Genomic DNA, 18,624 nt, shown 5'->3' with positions numbered 1-18,624 from the left:
GTATTATATATAGAAATTTGAAATCGTATTTTAGAATAAATTTAGAAAGAATTACAAACCTGGAGGAGGGAACGGAAAGCCTGAAGTCAAGTTAAATGCAACTTCTTTCAAAACTCGCGAATCATGTGTTATACCCTCCCAACCGGCCCATAAGAATGTGAATATCATATCAAAATCACAAATTCCTAAAACATTTTGAAAGCATTCACCTTTTCCTCTTCCCCTGTAGCGAGTTTGTTGATCAGCAGACACGACTGCATGTACAAGAGTTCCATCTAACGCACCTATTGCTCCAGGAAATATTTCTTTTAGCCTACGATGTCTCTCTGAGGAATTCACGGTTGCATTAGAATTCGTTGGCACTATAATTTCTTTTGCAAAAATCATCATTGCATTTAGCACCTCATGAAAGCATCTATGAATAGTTTCTGTGGAGTGTTGAAACCTTCGTTTGATAATCCTGAACCGTTTATTATGTGTTATAGTTGTCAAGAACATAGCCATCTTTTCTTCAACGCTTATATGCCTACTACTTTGCAACCAATTGTTTCGTCTAAAATGATTGCATAAAAGTACATACGCTTCACGTGAAAGACGCATCAGCTCACGACATTGAGTAGAAGTTCCATGTAACAATTCTTGTGTATGTTGATGCTCGCTCATTTCCGAATCGTTATCAATTGCCCTTCCAATTCTATTGGATTCTAGATTCAACCAATATCAACATAGTAAAATGAAAAATGCAATTTCTTCATCCGAATCCAAATGCAATCTGTTATCTTGAAAATACATAACAATTATATTAACAACATATAACGTAAAAATTCATCCAAAACTGAAGGGTCCAGTTAATGGTTTGGTCTAGGCTTTCATTGTAATAGTTCATTATGAGCCTTTAGTGCATTTTTGGTGTTGTTTAGCAGTTTACGGTCGGATAGTGAGTTTATGGCCGTAAACACGTTTACAGCCGTAAACCCAGTTTGCGGCCCAAGTCGAGTATATATAGTGGGGTTGTAGGTCTTTGTCTAGTTGTTGATGTCATAGTGTTCACGGTTCATTCTGTCGAGTTGTACCAGACGTTTTATGCTATAAACGTGTGCAAGCTTGATATCTTTTCTTCTTCTACTTCTATTGTGATTGTTTGTTGCTTGATCATTGGTAAAGATCCTTTCCAGCACCTTACAATTGGTATCAGAGCAAAAACCGGTGTCAAAGCTTCATTCAATCGAGTTTTCGGCTGTTTAGACTGACATTCCTTATTGTTCAAGATTGGTTCTAGTGTTTTCATGGTTAAAGGGACTAAATCTACTCCAAAAACGCGTTTTTGAAGATCTTCTGGGAGTTTACTGCCAACCGTAAACTCAGTTTACGGCTGTAAACTCAAGAACTTAATCAACCATAAACTGTGAATCTTCATTAACCGTAAACTAAGCTTCAATAACCGTAAACACTTAAACCGTAAACATCCAAACCGTAATCATCCAAACCGTAAACACAGTTTATGGTCGTAAACACTTCAACCGTAAACCCAGTTTACGGTCGTAAACACTTCAACCGTAAACGTAGTTTACGGTCGTAATCTCATCAATCGTAAACTCTTTTCTGAATTTATTTCGCTTCAATTTCTAATGGAATCTCAAAGTCAAACTCCTGTCATAGGCACTACTACGCGTATTCCAAGATTAATGTCTGCAGGTGGTTTTCCTGAGTGGAAATACAGGATTGAAAAGTATATTAAAATGAAGGACTTTAAAGTCTGGAGAAGCATTCTTAGAGGCCCTGTTAGAATCACTATGACAGTTGGAGGACAAGTGATTGAAAAAGATGTTGAAAACTACACAGATGAAGAGTTTGAAAAGGTGGAAGAACAGGAAAGGGCTTTAGCCACTCTAACCATGACATTATCTCCTGATATTGCCCAAGGTTTCCGAGAGTACACTTCAGCTAAAGATTTGTGGGAAGCCCTAATTGAGGTATATGAAGGCAATGAAGATATGAAGGAGAGTCGCCAGGACATGTTACGACAAAAGTTCAATATGTTCAACTATATTCCCGGAGAGACTCTTGAGGCGCAGCTGCAGCGGTTCACAACTCTCACCACTGACATGAATATATCTGGAATTTTCTTGACCAAGTCAGAGATTAACAAGAAGCTTCTGAATGCTCTTCCTAGATCATGGGACATGAATGTTGCTGTGATTAAGAAGACCAAGGATCTAAATCGCCTCACTCTTGCTGAAATCATGGCGATCATCAAAGCTTGTGATATTGATGACAAACATAGAGAAATTAACCATGTGAACTCGTACTCTACTGCAAATCTTGGAATCTCATCCAACAATGCTCTCTCATCAATCATGACTTCCTCAGGTCAAGTATTTGCTGCTCAACAACCTCAGATTCAGACCTTCACTGCTGCATCATCCATTCCTCATTCTCAAAGCCAGCCATTTGTCACTCCACAAGTTGTTCCCCCTCCAAATGTGCCAGTTGTAGCCCCTTCTTCAAACACGAAAGACACTGATGAAAATCTGGCTCTAGCCACTGGGCTTGTTAACTGCTATAATGCTCTTGTAGCTGGAGAGCTTCCACCTCAGTTGTCATTTGCTGACCTGGATTAGATTCATCTAGAAGACGTGGAAGAGATGGACATTACATGGCAGATTGCTATGGCTGTTTTCAGGGCCAAGCAGTTTGCTAAGAAGACAGGGAAGAACAACTGGGGCATGAATGCTGACAAGAAGGTGGGATTCAACAAGGGCATGCTGCGATGTTTCAACTGCCACGAGCCAGGTCACTTTGCTCGTGAGTGTCCAAAACCAGATCGCAGGACGAACAACAACAGGATAATGGTTGCAGTGGGAAACAACCGTGCAGGTGCTGCGGTTAATGGTGAGACTGTTATGGTCGCTCAGTCCTTTGACTGGGAGGACCAGATTCGGGCTTTGAATATTTCAGGGCCAGAAAACGCTCACCTAGCTCAAATTGATGATGATCCCCTGAAGAATGATGCAGCTGATCCTGAAGCAGAAATGATGGAGCTGTAGTTTGCTATGATGGTGTCTTCTACTTCCGAGCCCAGGAAGAATGAGGTAAATCTACCTTCTTGCTCTCAGGCATGTAATGAATATGTTAAACTTCTTCATGATGAAATTCAATTATTACGTAGAGAAGTAGAGGACCTTAGATATGAGGGCTATCAGCTTAGGAAAGGACAAAAACCCCTTAAGGCCCAGTTAAAGACACAAATAAAAGATTTTAAAAGAATTCAGACAGAATACAGTGAAAAATGTGAGCTTTATGATTATGTTAAGAGACAAAATGATGAGTTAATTACCGAGCTTGATACATTAAAAAGACAATTTGAAACTGCAAATTTTGATTTTAGAAAATTTGATGGATCAAGCGAGGTAGTTGCCAACATGATTGATCACTGCATGCAGTTCAAACGAAACCAACAAAAGGGTCTAGGATATGATAGTGTACCTCCTCCTTATAATCATACATATCAGTATCAACCCCTATCCAAGGATGAGATTGCCAACGAACCATTTATGGTTTATGGCAAGCCATCTGGTTTCGTTTCAGGAGGATTTATTAATGTTGAAAGTACTAACATTTCTACTTCCCCTGCAGATCAACCCTTAGATCAGGCAAAGCGTGAAGCTGGAGAATCTGTTTCTGTTTCTGATTCTGATATTTTTGTTTCAAATGAAAAAGTTTTTGTTTCTGATGTTAAAACTGAGAATATTTCGTGTGATGCTTCCACATCTGCTACTATTGAACTTAATTTCTTTGATATGTTTGATGAACTGTTTGGTAATTCTGATGCTTGTGATTCTCATGAAAACCCATCAATTCCACAAGTCACACCATCTGAGGCACCCTCACTTATCTCACAACCTATTTCTCATGCATGTTCTTTTGAGAAGAGTAAGAGTGCCTGTAAAGAAAATAAATCTGAGAAATGCAGTACAAGTTCAAATAATAAATAGATTTGTTTTAATTGTGGTGTTGGTGGTCATATAGCTAGGAATTGTCAAAATAGGATCTTTGTGAACTATATGTCACCAAGAGGAGAGAACGAATCTCGAGGAAGGTCTTTAATTAGAAAATCCTCAAGAACTCGTTCTCGAAATGATGATTGGAAAGATGATCAAAGCAGAAAAAGGGATGTTTTTCAAAAGAATAAAAAGGTTTTTCATAACAAAGCTCCAAATAGTTTGCCAAAACCGAACAAGGCTCCGCTAAGATCGGTTTCGTCAAAGAGCAGTTCTGGATCTTCAACCACTTCTAGTAGAACATCCAGAGGCTCAGTGCAAACTAATAAGAAACCTATTTCAAAACCACCTGAGAATGTTATAAAACCTAAATATCATTGGATTCCCAAATCAATTTCCAATGCATCATCATCATCCTCTGAAGTGATTAGAAATGAGGATCCTAATTTGAAAACATTAAAAGATAAATCAGAGAAAGCGAAAAGGAAACCCAGGACAGTGATGACCTGGGTTCCCAAATCTAAATGATCTCGCTCATTTTGCAGGGACAGTTGCGGAGGAATGTCGTCTGTCCTTGGTACGTCGACAACGGCTGCTCCCGGCATATGACCGGAGACATCTCCCAATTGAGCGACATTCAATCTTTTAATGGGGGTATGTTTCCTTCGCGGGTGGAGATGGTGGCAAGATCACTCAGAGAGGAACCGTTACAAATGGAGTGCTAAGCTTTGAAAATGTCAACTTTGCTCCCGAGTTAAAGCATAGCTTGTTGAGTGTTTCCCAAATTTGCGACAAAGGCTATTCTACCCATTTACCGATAAAGAATGCATGATTCTCAAGCCAGGCATTGTCATCCCGGAAGAGTAGATTCTCATCAAATCTAAGCGGGATGGGAATGCTTACATTATTGACATGAACAGTAACATACCTGAACAAGTCACTTGCCTATTTTCAAAAGTATCCGAACAAAATGCAATGCTGTGGCACCGACAACTCGGTCATGCTAACGCAAAAAACCTGAATCGCCTTGCTAAGAATGAGATGGTCTGAGGCTTGCCTGTCAGAGACTTTATTACATTTGAGAAGTGTGTGTCCTGTGCCCAAGGAAAACATCATAGAAAACCACACCTGCCAAAGCAAGTCAACTCAATCAGTCAGGTGCTCCAATTATTGCATATGGACTTATTTGGTCCGGTCAACGTCCTGAGCATCAACAGAAGTTCGTACTGTCTAGTTGTGATCGATGATTTCTCTCGTTTTACGTGGGTCTTCTTCTTATCCAACAAAGTTGGGGTTGCTGATCTGATAAAGAAGTTCATTGTGATGATTGAGAATCAAACCAACAACCAGGTGAAGGCGCTTCGTACTGACAATGGAACTGAGTTCAAGAATGCGGTTCTTGACCATTTTTGCGCAGAAAAAGGAATCGTGCGTCAATACAGCTCTGCTCACATGCCTCAACAAAATGGTGTTGCTGAAAGGAGAAATAGAACCTTAAAAGACGCTGCAAGGACAATGTTTTGTGATTCTAAATTACCTATTTTCTTTTGGGCCGAGGCGATTAACACTGCTTGCTACGTGCAGAATCGTGTTCTAATCAACAAAGCTCAGATGAAGACACCGTACGAGATCTAGATGGACACAAGCCTTCAGTCAGCCATTTCCGTGTATTTGGCTGCCCTTGCACCCTTCTTCACTTGGAATCCAACCCTAAATTCAATGCCAAAGCCGATGATTGTTATTTCATAGGATATGCTGCGCGCACCGCGTATAGGGTTTACAACAAGAAGACTAAGCAGATTGTCGAATCCTATGACGTGCGCTGGTTGGAGGAGAATGAAACAGACGCTCGAGTGGGTCCTGACTGGCTATTTGATTACACATCGATTTTCAAATCCTTAAATGTGTCTTCAGATGGTTCAAATGGATCCTCTTCTGGTTCGAAGATTGTTTCTGAAGACGAAGACGAAGAAGTTGTTGTTGGATTAATGTCTAAGTCCATAACTATAATTGGTAAGACTTGACCCGACCCGGCATGGTCCATTTGGGTTGCATGGCATCATGCATTTGGATAGACTATAATGAGAGAAATAACACTTAAGGTTGGTTAATATATTATAAGTTCTAATATATTAATAAGGTTATTTCATTAGTATTGATCAAGAATTAATTTGGAATTAATTAAGTGATCAAAAGGAGACTAATTAAATATATGGGTTGATTGTGTAAATCATTCATTCTTATATATGTGGGCTTGTGATCCAAGATTCCTTATGTTGGACTAAGTCCATGGGGTGACCCATGGATACTCCATGGAGGTTAAAATCCATGGAGCATAAGGAATGGGTAAAGTTATGAGTTACATGGTGTAACCCTAATAGCCACCATATAAAAGAATCCCATGGCTCAAGAAATCATGCACTAATGTGTGAGTGTGAGGGCTAGACGATTTCAAGGAGTGTTCAAGTTTCTCTCAAGTTATTCCAAGTGTATTTGGTGTTGTGTGAACCATTTGAGGTGTCACACTTGGGGCACTAGGCACTCAAGCTTCATGAAGACATTCTACATCAAAGAGGTATGTATTCTATCTTGTTATATTTATTATTTTGTATGCTAGATTAGGATAATACCTTGGATGTTCATAATTGTATGTATAATAGAGAAAACATAGATCCAAGGTATTTAGGGTTGCATGTACACTTAGGAGTGTTAAAATGCTCATAACCCAACAGTGGTATTAGAGCCTAGGTTTGTTTTCTTGTTATACTTGCAAAAGTAGCTGAAAAATCGAGTTGGATGCATATATTCGATTGTTTTGGCTGGAATTGGACTAGGAACATTACCCTAAGATGTTTTTGGACTTATAAACTTGTTTTTGATGTGGTAATGTTCATGCTAATCCAATTTCTAAGATAATTGTCATAATTTCAAGATTTGTATTAGTTTGTATGTTCATGCTAATTTCTTGAAGATTGATGATTTGAATTATCTTGTTCTTATGAGGTTCTTAGATTAATAGAAAAGTTGTGTGAAATAGTTGTTTTCAATCCATTTTAATCTAAGAGTTGATTCCAAAGTGTGTTTTTGTAACTTGTCCTCAAGTTATATGAAAAGTCACATTTAAGAATCATAAAACTCATAAAAGTTGGCAAAGGTTACAAAATGAAGAGTCTCTTCATTAAATTAAAAAAAAAGTGTAACCTTAATTAGTTCCATAAGTTACAATAAAAAAAAAGTTATTTTTTTTATTAATTAGTTTAAAGTCTTCCATAACTTGTCCTCAATTTATGGAACTTGAAGAGTTTTTTTTTTAATTAAAACTACTTTAAACTCATAAGTTATGGAATTAATTAGTTTTGAATAGTTTCAAAACTTGCCCTCAAGTTTTGGAATTTGAAAAGTTTTCACTTATGAATACTTTAATTCCAAGTTAGCCCTTAGAATTTTAAAAGTTAAAATTCAACCCTTATACTTTATAATATTATAAGTTAATAATATTTATATATATGTATAAGAGTAAAGTCAGTCTTACCGTTAGTAGGCCTCATTCACGAAGCCGGTCTATAAGGGGGGTATAAGGTTACTGCCTATAAAATGGCAGTTTAATGGGTGTCCACTCTCACCCATCGCTTCCTTGACTGGTGGAGGGTCGTTAGCCGAACGGGTAGGACAAGGACTATAATTCTCCTTTCATTAAAAGTATTAATGATAAATACTAAGTAACTAAACTCTTATTAATACCCAATCTTAGTTACTTAGGAAAATGTGAATTTGGTGCTAACCCATGAAATTACACTTTGCACTTTGCTTAAGTCGTTAGTGGAGCGTGTGTGGTTAACCGGCACACTAACCTGGACTTAACAAGGTAGGCAAAGGGTAACTTAATATTTATCATAGTATCGGTGGAGCGTGTGTGGTTAACCGGCACACTGATTAAGGGGTAAATATTAAGGGTACCAAGTATATTTGCATGGTTATTCACACCTTCTTTTGTGATCCTCGGCATCCCAGTCACAAAACCTGAAGGGCACACTCGAGATTGAAACATGCCTTTGAACAGTTCAATGAATCTCAAAGATCTAGGACTTTCAAATCCAATTAAAACCTAATAAATTATTTCGTTTTTCATGGTGGAAATTGGTGAATCGTCATTCACCTACCTTCAAATATTTTATAGCTTGGATTACGGCATCCCACTTCTAAGTTATAAAATAGTTTGTTGGGTCCTAGCCTTAATATTTCATATTGGGTGTCATATTAAGGACTTTAAATCAACTATCTTGAATATCTCCCAAAAAGATGTCTGGTCTAGACATTTATGATCTTCCCAAATCTCTTGAAACAAGCTTTCCTAAATGAAGATGATGTCCCATGGATATCATACTTCTTTCACCTCCTCCAATTATTCTCCCTAACCCACAAGTTCCTAAAAAGTTTAAGGTCACTCAAGCCCTATTGGCAAGGCAAGGTCTAGGTGTGATCACATCTTAGAGATGTAGTCACATATTGACAAGCCGGGAGAGTTGGGTGTCAAAGTCTTGAGAAAGTTGGTGGGTCAACTACTTTCTAAGTCACATTGTGAGTTCTTTTGGGAATCCTATGAAACATACTAAGACAAGACCCTTAATGATCTTATCTATTTGCTAAGATCAACTTCCTAAAACGCTATGAACATTGACAATGAGGCCATTGGATATCCAGTAAAGCTCTCTCTTCCCAATGGAAAGGGATCGGCCATAGTCAACTCTGTTGACCCAATGGTAAAGAGAGAGGCGAAGTCTGAGATAGTCTCATTATCAAGGATCCATAGGTAACTATTGCCAAAGGAAGGGGCATTGGTTACGAAGCTGTGAAATTTACCTAAGGATGTTAAAGTCAATAAGTTTGGCTCTACTTCAGGTAAAGTCCATTGTCTAACTCTATTAAGTACATGCTGATTCTGATCGCGAAGATGGATTTCAATCGCATGGTTCGGTGATCAGAATTTTGGGCTATTACTTAAGAGTTATGATATTTATATTGCTTAGGAATAGATAACAACAAGGTTTTCATATGGATTGTAAGGATAAGTTTTTCCGCAAAGTTTTAAAATAAAAGAAAAATGTTTTGATTTTATTTATTTTAAGTATCCTTACAATGACATTTGTGAAAAGTTGTTGCTTATAAGATTCCATTGATAGCAATGTTGGAAAAATGGATTTGATTCTTTCGGTTGTGGTAGTGTCTAATATTACCAAATAAGGAAAGATTCTCATCACCCAAGGTTCAATTGGACCGAAACTTGGAATCATGCAAGTTGTATAGTATGATGAATGAGAACTTTCAGCTTGGAAAATTAAGACTAATTCCTTATGTGAATAAGGAAAGGACTAAGGGATCGAGTACACATTCTTGTGCACTGGTCAAGTCCACCACAAAAGATCAAGAAGACTATTCGTCATGATTTACTTAAGTTCAGTAAATATGGTTATACTTATAAGTTTAAGTATAAGTCTGTAGCATTGGAGAAGTTTCAATATGAGACAGAACGAATAAGAAGAATCAAAGTATGGCAGAAAGATAAAAGTTTCTCAAATCTGAAAAGATGGGAGAGTACTTTAGTATCATGTTTATGATCATCTTAATGATTAAGATACCATATCACAATTGGTCCTCTAAAGTCAAGAAGAGGAGTCATGAATTGTTGAAATGGTTAAATCAAAAAGATGAGTCATACTTCGTTCCAAAACAATTCTTAGAGTCATACTCCAAGATTGTAACTTGAGTGACATATCTTAAAGAGGGTTTGTTAACACTAGTCAAATGTAAGAGTAAAAGGTTATCTACTCTTGTACATTTGAAATTGGTAAGTTGTGATGTTTTGGATAAAACAGAGACCAACTTAGGCCAATTGTGTAAAGTGTTAGTCTTGATAAAGAATCCGCACTATCACTTGAATATTTGACAAGGGAGTCTTATATGTCAAGAGGACAGTGGGAGTCTTAAAACTCTTGAAAGTTTCAAGACTTAATCAAGAATAAAACCTAAAGTCCTTCACTAGCACACGACATCCCTTTTCATAATCTGAATTTTGAGAACTTGGCAAATTGAAATGGAAATATTATAGCAAAAGACTGGTTTAGTCTTTATTTGAGACATCATGAATCGTGTCCCATATGCTTCGGATATAGGATCGATTACATGTGCTATATTCATCCTTTCTAAAATTTTCCAAATGCCTGGGGCATTATGAAGGGAAAAGGTCTAGAATTGGATATGACTAAAATGATTAAGCAATTGTCGAAGACAATCTAAGGTTTACCAAAGATTGGTTGCTCAAGGACAGTTGGAAGTATAATGTTAATTCTGGAAGGACCATATTGACATAATCTGTAAGGAGGCAACTCTTGTTCAGAAGTGATAGTCAAAATGGAATATGGAAATGTTTCAAAGTTAGAAATTATTCAATCTGTGTAAGATTAGGAAACTTAATGAAAGAAGGATGTTTCCAAGGAGCTGATCTCCTTTGGAATGCTCTATAATGATTGTTGTCAAGTCTTTCTGACTTTGTGCATAATCATTAAGAGGATCAATGTATATAAGTTTAGAATCTAACAGATTTCAGTAAATGGCATGAATTTGGAATTCTTGCATTTGCAGTAAGGATTTGGGACTGTGAAAAGAGGATCATTGGAGTGATGTTCAATTGATCTATTTTACAAAGAAAAGATCATAGACAAACATAGTATGCATACTTGGTGTATGGCATGACTAGTGTTTAGAAAACATAGTGTAAATGCTTGGAGCATGGGACAACTATTGTTTTAAATTCAAGTATAAAGTTGATAAAACCGAAACAATGAATAATGAGTAATCAGTATGGTGATAAATAAAAGTGTTTATTTATATTCATAGGGTTTGATACCATATTTGATTCATTTATTCTTGTGTTTCACTTTGCTTGTTTTGACTTCCAGAATAACTAAATCGCTCTTCCTGAATGATTAAGTTATTCAAACCATCCACAGTCGGTCATATGTTGGAAGTAGATATGAATCAAGATTGTCATGGGTTGGTTTGTAGAGGTCCAAGTTGGTGGACAAAGTGGTGCTACAACACTCATGAGTGCTCATAAGTTCTGAGTATTGGATTCAACCCGCGCTCATTTGAATCACTTCATGGATTTTATCACGAGTGATCATGAGACGATAATATCTTATATTCTTCAAACCTAGAGATATGAGTTGTTACTATGAGTTGGTTATACATTGATTGCACGAAAACGCATTGGTAACTCGATGTTATAAAACGTGCCTTTGTGTATGATTCAACAAGTAGTAGAACAAGCCATATGAGTCGAAATTTATTCATTCCTTTTACCTTCGGGATAAAAGCGATATCTGTGGGCCCCTCGATGATTTAAAGATGATACATGTGAGTGCTTGGCGAAGCCAGGACTGATTTGATTTGTTCAATCAGTCAGTCATCATGAATCGGAAATCGGGAAACAACAAATGGACAGAGAGAATGTTTGATAATCCATGTCTCAGTCCATATGATATCTAGAATGGAGGAATATATGATCCCTTATCTAATGGACAAGTCATTGACAAAGGTCAGAGTTCGACAGAAGCTTTTGAGAGCTACGATTGCTGATCGGTTCCTGAAGTCATACGCAATAATAGTTTTAGACTTATCCAAGTGGGAGACTGTTGGATTAATGTCTAAGTCCATAACTATAATTGGTAAGACTTGACCCGACCCGGCATGGTCCATTTGGGTTGCATGGCATCATGCATTTGGATAGACTATAATGAGAGAAATAACACTTAAGGTTGGTTAATATATTATAAGTTCTAATATATTAATAAGGTTATTTAATTAGTATTGATCAAGAATTAATTTGGAATTAATTAAGTGATCAAAAGGAGACTAATTAAATATATGGGTTGATTGTGTAAATCATTCATTCTTATATATGTGGGCTTGTGATCCAAGATTCCTTATGTTGGACTAAGTCCATGGGGTGACCTATGGATACTCCATGGAGGTTAAAATCCATGGAGCATAAGGAATGGGTAAAGTTATGAGTTACATGGTGTAACCCTAATAGCCACCATATAAAAGAATCTCATGGCTCAAGAAATCGTGCACTAATGTGTGAGTGTGAGGGCTAGACGATTTCAAGGAGTGTTCAAGTTTCTCTCAAGTTATTCCAAGTGTATTTGGTGTTGTGTGAACCATTTGAGGTGTCACACTTGGGGCACTAGGCACTCAAGCTTCATGAAGACATTCTACATCAAAGAGGTATGTATTCTATCTTGTTATATTTATTATTTTGTATGCTAGATTAGGATAATACCTTGGATGTTCATAATTGTATGTATAATAGAGAAAACATAGATCCAAGGTATTTAGGGTTGCATGTACACTTAGGAGTGTTAGAATGCTCATAACCCAACAGTTGTTTACAGACCTCCAACGGTTGAGGGGGAGTCCTCTGCTCCACCTGAGGGGGAGTCATCTGATCGACTTGATAGTCCAGAGTCTAAAGTTCAAAATGGAACTCCTGATGCTGACGCTACACCTCTTACCGCTATTGAAAGAGAGTTCATGTCTAGAGATGCTTCCGCTGTCACTCCAACTTTTATGGAACTACTCTTTCCTGAAGAAATTGCTAATGAGTTTGTAGCAGATTCATCTAATGTGGATCAATCAGCAAATGATGGAGGTTTCAACATTCACACTCTTCCTGTTTCACTCAATGATATCAGCCAAAACATACCTTCAAGAATTCAACGCGATCATCCGATCGAAAACGTCATTGGTCAGCTGGGTGATAGAGTTAAAACCAAAAGTCAGAGTGGAGATGTAAATGCATGTCTCTATTCTTGCTTTATATCTCAAATAGAGCCCAAGAACGTTGAAATGGCTTTGAATGAGCCCAGCTGGGTAGATGCAATGCATGAAGAGCTAAATCAGTTTGAAAAGCTCGGGGTTTGGAAATTGGTTGAGTTACCAAAGGGCAAAAGGTCTCTTGACACACGCTGGGTCTATCGAAACAAGCACGATGATTCTGGTGTAATAGTGCGCAATAAAGCAAGGTTGGTGGTTCGCGGGTTTCGACAAGTTGAGGGTCTTGATTATACTGAGGTTTACACACCAGTTGCTCGATTGGAGGCTATTCGTATCTTTCTTGCATATGCTTCCTACATGAACTTCACGGTCTACCAAATGGATGTCAAGACTGCCTTCTTGTATGGCAAGGTGAAGGAAGAAATCTACGTTGATCAACCCCCTGGGTTCGTTAACTCAAAGTTTCCTAATCATTTCTACAAGTTGGACAAGGCGTTGTATGGGTTACATCAAGCTCCTCGAGCATGGTATGCGAGTCTAACAAAGCACTTACTCAAGCATGGATACTCTCGCGACACTATTGATCAAACTTTATTCATCAAGCATGTTGGTAATGATCAGATTCTAGTCCAGATCTACGTTGACGACATTATCTTCGGGTCTACCAGTCCACAGCTATGCAAAGAGTTTGAAGGCGTGATGAAAAAGCGGTTTGAGATGAGTTCACTGGGTGAAATGACCATGTTTCTGGGGCTTCAGGTCAAACAAAATTCAACCGGAATCCTGCTACATCAAGCTAAGTATGTGGAGGATATTCTTGAGAAGTTCGGGTTTCAAGACGCAAAACCTGCATCGACACCAATGGCTGAAAGACCCCTGCTGAATCCAGATATTGATGGCGAATCCGTAGATCAGACACACTACAGATCGATGATCGGATCGTTGATGTATCTTACTACAAGTCGTCCCGACATCATGTTTGCAGTTTGTCAATGCGCTCGCTATCAGGCTAATCCTAAACTTTCTCATCTTATTGCTGTCAAAAGAATTGGGTCTTTGGTATCCGAATAATTCTGAATTTGATTTATATGCTTTTGCTGACAGTAATTATGGAGGCTGTGAGCTTGACAGGAAATCTACTTCAGGAGGGTGCCAATTCCTTGGAGATAGGCTGGTGTCGTGGCAGTGCAAGAAACAGCATACCGTCTCCACCTCAACAGCAGAAGCGGAATACGTTGATGCATATGCTTGCTGTTCTCAAGTTATCTGGATCCAACATCAGCTGTTGGACTACGGTTTGAATTATCTAGAAACCCCCATTCATTGTGATAATGAGGCCGCAATTCAAATTACTAAAAATCATGTCCAACATTCCAAAACCAAGCACATTGATATCAAAATTCATTTTATCAGAGATTGTTATGAGCGCTCGCTCATCCGGCTAGAACAGGTTCCCACTGCGAATAATGTGGCAGATCTATTCACAAGCCTTTTAACAAAGCTCGATTCGATGTGCTTGTGGGATTTTTGAAAATGATTCATTTTGAGGATTAAATTTTTGTTATTGATTAGGTTAGTTTAAATTTGCGCATTTTAGTGATTTCATTCTCACCCATGCACAAATTTAGGGGGAGAAATAAACAAAAACCAAACAAAAAATTGAAAAATTAAAAAAATCCAAAAACATTAAAAAATTCAGAAAACTCAAAAATATTGTCGCTAACAGTTTTGCTTGTAGATATGGTACTGGGAAGTGATATTATCAAGTGATAACAGGCAATCTGAGTCTGCGTAACGTACCCAAAATTAAATTGTCTATGCTCTGTGTTTGATGCGCTGGTAGGCACGAAAGATTCTAAATGGACATGACTAGGCAGAGTTAAACTTAAGGAATTCATAGACTTGACAAATCTTGACCTAGTTAGATCCGTTTAGCCTGACAATACGACGCTTGGATAGGTTGAGCATGGAGATATATATGGGAATCTAGTAGTCACATTAAAAGAACTTGTATCTGGAACCGTGGATTAACTTTTCCTCGATGTGCGGATTCTGTCCTTAATTCCGGTATTGATGGGGTGTCTGGTGAATTCCGATAAATTAGGTCTGTAGAAAATTGTTTTCTCTCTATCTGTCTGTTAGTCATATGTTGCTTCCTTTGCGTGATCGAGAGATCCGACCTGGACTGTAACATATGCAACTCTATTTCTCTGCATCCTCTATCTATGCAATTCTTTCTATCTGTTAGCCATATACTATCTCCTTTGCGTGACTCACAATCTGACCTGGTACACAGTATATGCATCATTCTTTTTCTCAATCCCTCTAAAACTTCAGTTAGGCATATGTTTCACCTTCTGCGTGATTGGAAGAAATCCGACCTGGGTGTATAGCATATGCATTCTAAATCTATCTTCTCTCTTAATAATTGTCTGCTCACCCAATGTAAGGAGTATTCTGGAAGTCCTTGATTACTGGAGCATATCAGGAAGCGGGAAACATGTTCTAGTACAATTAAAATTGAACACTTACAGATTGTCTATAGATCTCGTTGCTCAATTTAGGTGGACAACAATATCCCTGGTCGTCGTCAGCTGAATGGTCCTTAAGAAATATTATCTACGAACTAAGGATCACTTTGTCTTGTAACTAATGGTATGTCCTAATTATGTCACAATTTTTCGTGTTTAAGTGGACCACAATACAGGCGATCGACCAGACAAATACGTGAAGATAAAGGTACCGACAAGTGGATTAAGGCTGTCCAACAACTTTGATCCTAGTATCACAAGATTATTTTCGGTGACTTTTGAGATAAATTTTTGTCTATATTTATTTTATCTCATTTTTATTTTTTATTTTTATTTTTATTTTATTTTTATTTTATTTTTATAATTGTCAAAATTTAATTTTTTAAATTCTTTAATTCTTAAATTTTAGAAATTATTTTATTTTATTTTTAGTTTAATTTTAATTTTACTTTAATTTTAAAATCCTCAAAAGGTTTTATTTTTGAAAAATTAATTGGGATTTGGACTGTGTCTTATACTGTGTGGGAGACAGGTAAAATTCTAAGGAGGTATAAAATGTGGAGTTTACTGCTGTAAACCCTTTCCACCTCACTTTTCATCCTTCCGGCCGCAAACTCTCTCCACTCTCTCTCATCATCGAAAAATTTTTGTGTGTTTTTGCAAAATCGTTTAGTCCACATCAAAGGTATGCTAAAACCGACTGAGGAAATGCTGTTTGTTCATCGATTCGACTGAAACTGGGGGATTAATCGAGGTTTTTCAGTTCGTCAGCGTTTACGGTTTACGGAGGGCTTACGACCGTAAACGGTCTGAGCTTACGGTCTAGAAGCTTACGACCGTAAACTCCTTTTTGGGTTTATGGCCGTAAACTCCGTTTACGGTCAGGAGATTACTGCAATGGGTTTACGGCCGTAAACCCTATTTTGACCATTATTGACCGTAAACCCAATTTGGACCGTAAACTCAATTTGGACCAATTTGGACCGTAAACCCAATTTGACCTTGTTTGACCGTAAACTCAAAAATCTTGATCAAAATAATTTTTAAGGCCAAAATGAAATTGATTAATTAAGAGAACTTAAAGCTTTAACTGCTCAAATATTTTGTTTTCTTACTTGGCCTGGTTTAGTGCAGATCAATGGCGAGTTTGAAGTTTGCTGACATGCATAACTTGGCTATTGTACTGGATGATCCTCCTAGTGCTCATGGAGATTTCAGATCGATGATCTACAGGCTGAGAGAATGCTGCCTAGCCTTTGCCATTACTGTGAACCCAATCATTTATCAGAAGATTGTCAGGGAGTTCTGGCAGACTGCTAAGATGACAAGAGACAATGGAGTAGTCACCGTTGAAGCTGTGGTTAAAGGATGCAAGATTATGATCAATGAGCAGTACATCAGAGAAACATTGCTGATTAACGATCAACCTGATTTTCCTACTGAAATCGGGAGTGAAGATGTGTAAAAGATTCTCAAGAAGATGGGGTATGAGGCATCTATCCTCCCACAGTGAAAAAGCTTCTGCCACCCTACAGGAGATTCTTGGCTCATGTGTTTGTGAGTTGTATCTCAGGCAGAAGATCAGGTGCTGATGAAATCTCGCTCAGGAACACAAGGGCAATTGTATCACTGGCTGCTGGTATCAAATTCAACTTCTCAAAGTTCATATTGGATGAGTTCTTAGTAAACATCAATGCTATAAGTCGGGAGACCAAAGATTCTTTCTTGCTGTATCCTAGGTTTATTCAACTGTTCATTGACACCCAATTTCCGGAGATGGTCAAAGAGGGAGACACACTAGATATGAAGTCGTTGGGCCCCCACACTATTGGTCTTATTAAGCAGAATCGCAAGGGCAAGGTCATCTTCCAAGGATTACATCCTCTTGTGAAATTTGGAAAATTTGCTGAGATAAATGAATCCTCCGAATCTCATGGAACGTCAGACAAAATGTCATCTGAGCCCACTTCTTCGGAGATAGTCATTTCGGAAGATGATGTTATTATTGTTGGATTAATGTCTAAGTCCATAACTATATTTGGTATGTACTTGACCCGACCCGGCATGGTCTATTTGGGTTGCACTTCACCGGCACAATTTATATGGATAGTCTTTTGAGAATAGTATATTTATGATTTATATTAATATATTATAAGTTCTAATATATTAATATGGAATCATATTATTTAATTAGTATTGATCAAGAATTAATTTAGAATTAATTAAGTGATCAAAAAGAACTAATTAAATATGGACTCTTATATATATGGAATGGGCCAAGTTCATTTAGGTTGGGCTAAGCTTTCATGGATAGTCCATGGAGCTTTTAACCCATGGATCCTATGTAAATGAAAGGTCATGGGTATTAGGGTTTACATGGATGTAACCCTAATCCTCCATAATATATAAAGGGGTCCTTGGCTCACAAAATTGGCACAAGTGTGTGAAAATAAGAGTGGGCCGATTTTAGTGTGCATACATATTCTCTCAAGTTCTTCCAAGGTGTTTTGATGATTTGTGATTCCATTTGAGGCTTCCACACTATTGGGGCTAAGCTCTTAAAGCTTGAAGACATCAAGCTACATCAAAAGGTATGTCATCTCACTAGAACTTTGTAGTATAGGTGCTTCATAATATGCTAGTTAGGATGAAACCTGTTGGATTAGATGTCTAAGCCCATAACTATTATTGGTATGTACTTGACCCGAGAGTAGCATGGTCCATTTGGGTTGCATATCATCATGACAATTTGTTAGGATGGACTTTTGAGAGAAGGTTATTTATGGTTTATTAATATATTATAAGTTATAATTTATTAATATGAAATCATATGTTTTAATTAGTATCGATCAAGAATTAATTTGGAATTAATTTAGTGATCAAAAGAGACTAATTAAATCTATGGGGACTAATTATGATAATTAGTTATATTTATATGTGTTGGGCTTATGATCCATGTTGGACCAAGTTTATGTATGGATACATAAAGAGTTGGGCCACATGAACCATAGATCATAAAACCCATGGGTATGGATTATGGGTTATACCCATGACCCTTGGAATCCTACATATAAATAGGTTACTCCATAGCCAAAATCACCACTTCTTTTCTTAGAGAAATATGGAGGTGTTTTGGTGCATGGAATTCTCTCTCAAGAGCCACCTTTGTCCTAGGTGTGTTGTGATTCCATTTGAGGCATTTCATACTATTGGTGCTAAGCTCTTACGGCCAAATACATCAAGACTTCAAGCCACAT

The 18,624-nt window shown here is 37.6% G+C and overlaps 1 protein-coding gene across 1 annotated transcript in view; it reads right to left on the bottom strand.

The window, feature by feature from the left end:
* Window positions 1-18,624, bottom strand: part of LOC145113495 (uncharacterized) — a 35,853-nt gene that overhangs the window by 200 nt on the left and 17,029 nt on the right. The window contains exon 2 of the mRNA XM_079049576.1: window positions 60-704. Within this exon, the coding sequence (XP_078905702.1) occupies window positions 60-704 (645 nt within the window). The remainder of the gene's footprint in view (window positions 1-59; window positions 705-18,624) is intronic.

This window comes from Lactuca virosa, chromosome 1 (genome assembly GCF_052849685.1).
Source record: "Lactuca virosa cultivar CGN04683 chromosome 1, Lactuca_virosa_CGN04683_v6, whole genome shotgun sequence".
Taxonomy (NCBI): Eukaryota; Viridiplantae; Streptophyta; class Magnoliopsida; order Asterales; family Asteraceae; genus Lactuca; species Lactuca virosa.
This window is presented reverse-complemented; position numbering and strand designations above follow the sequence as displayed.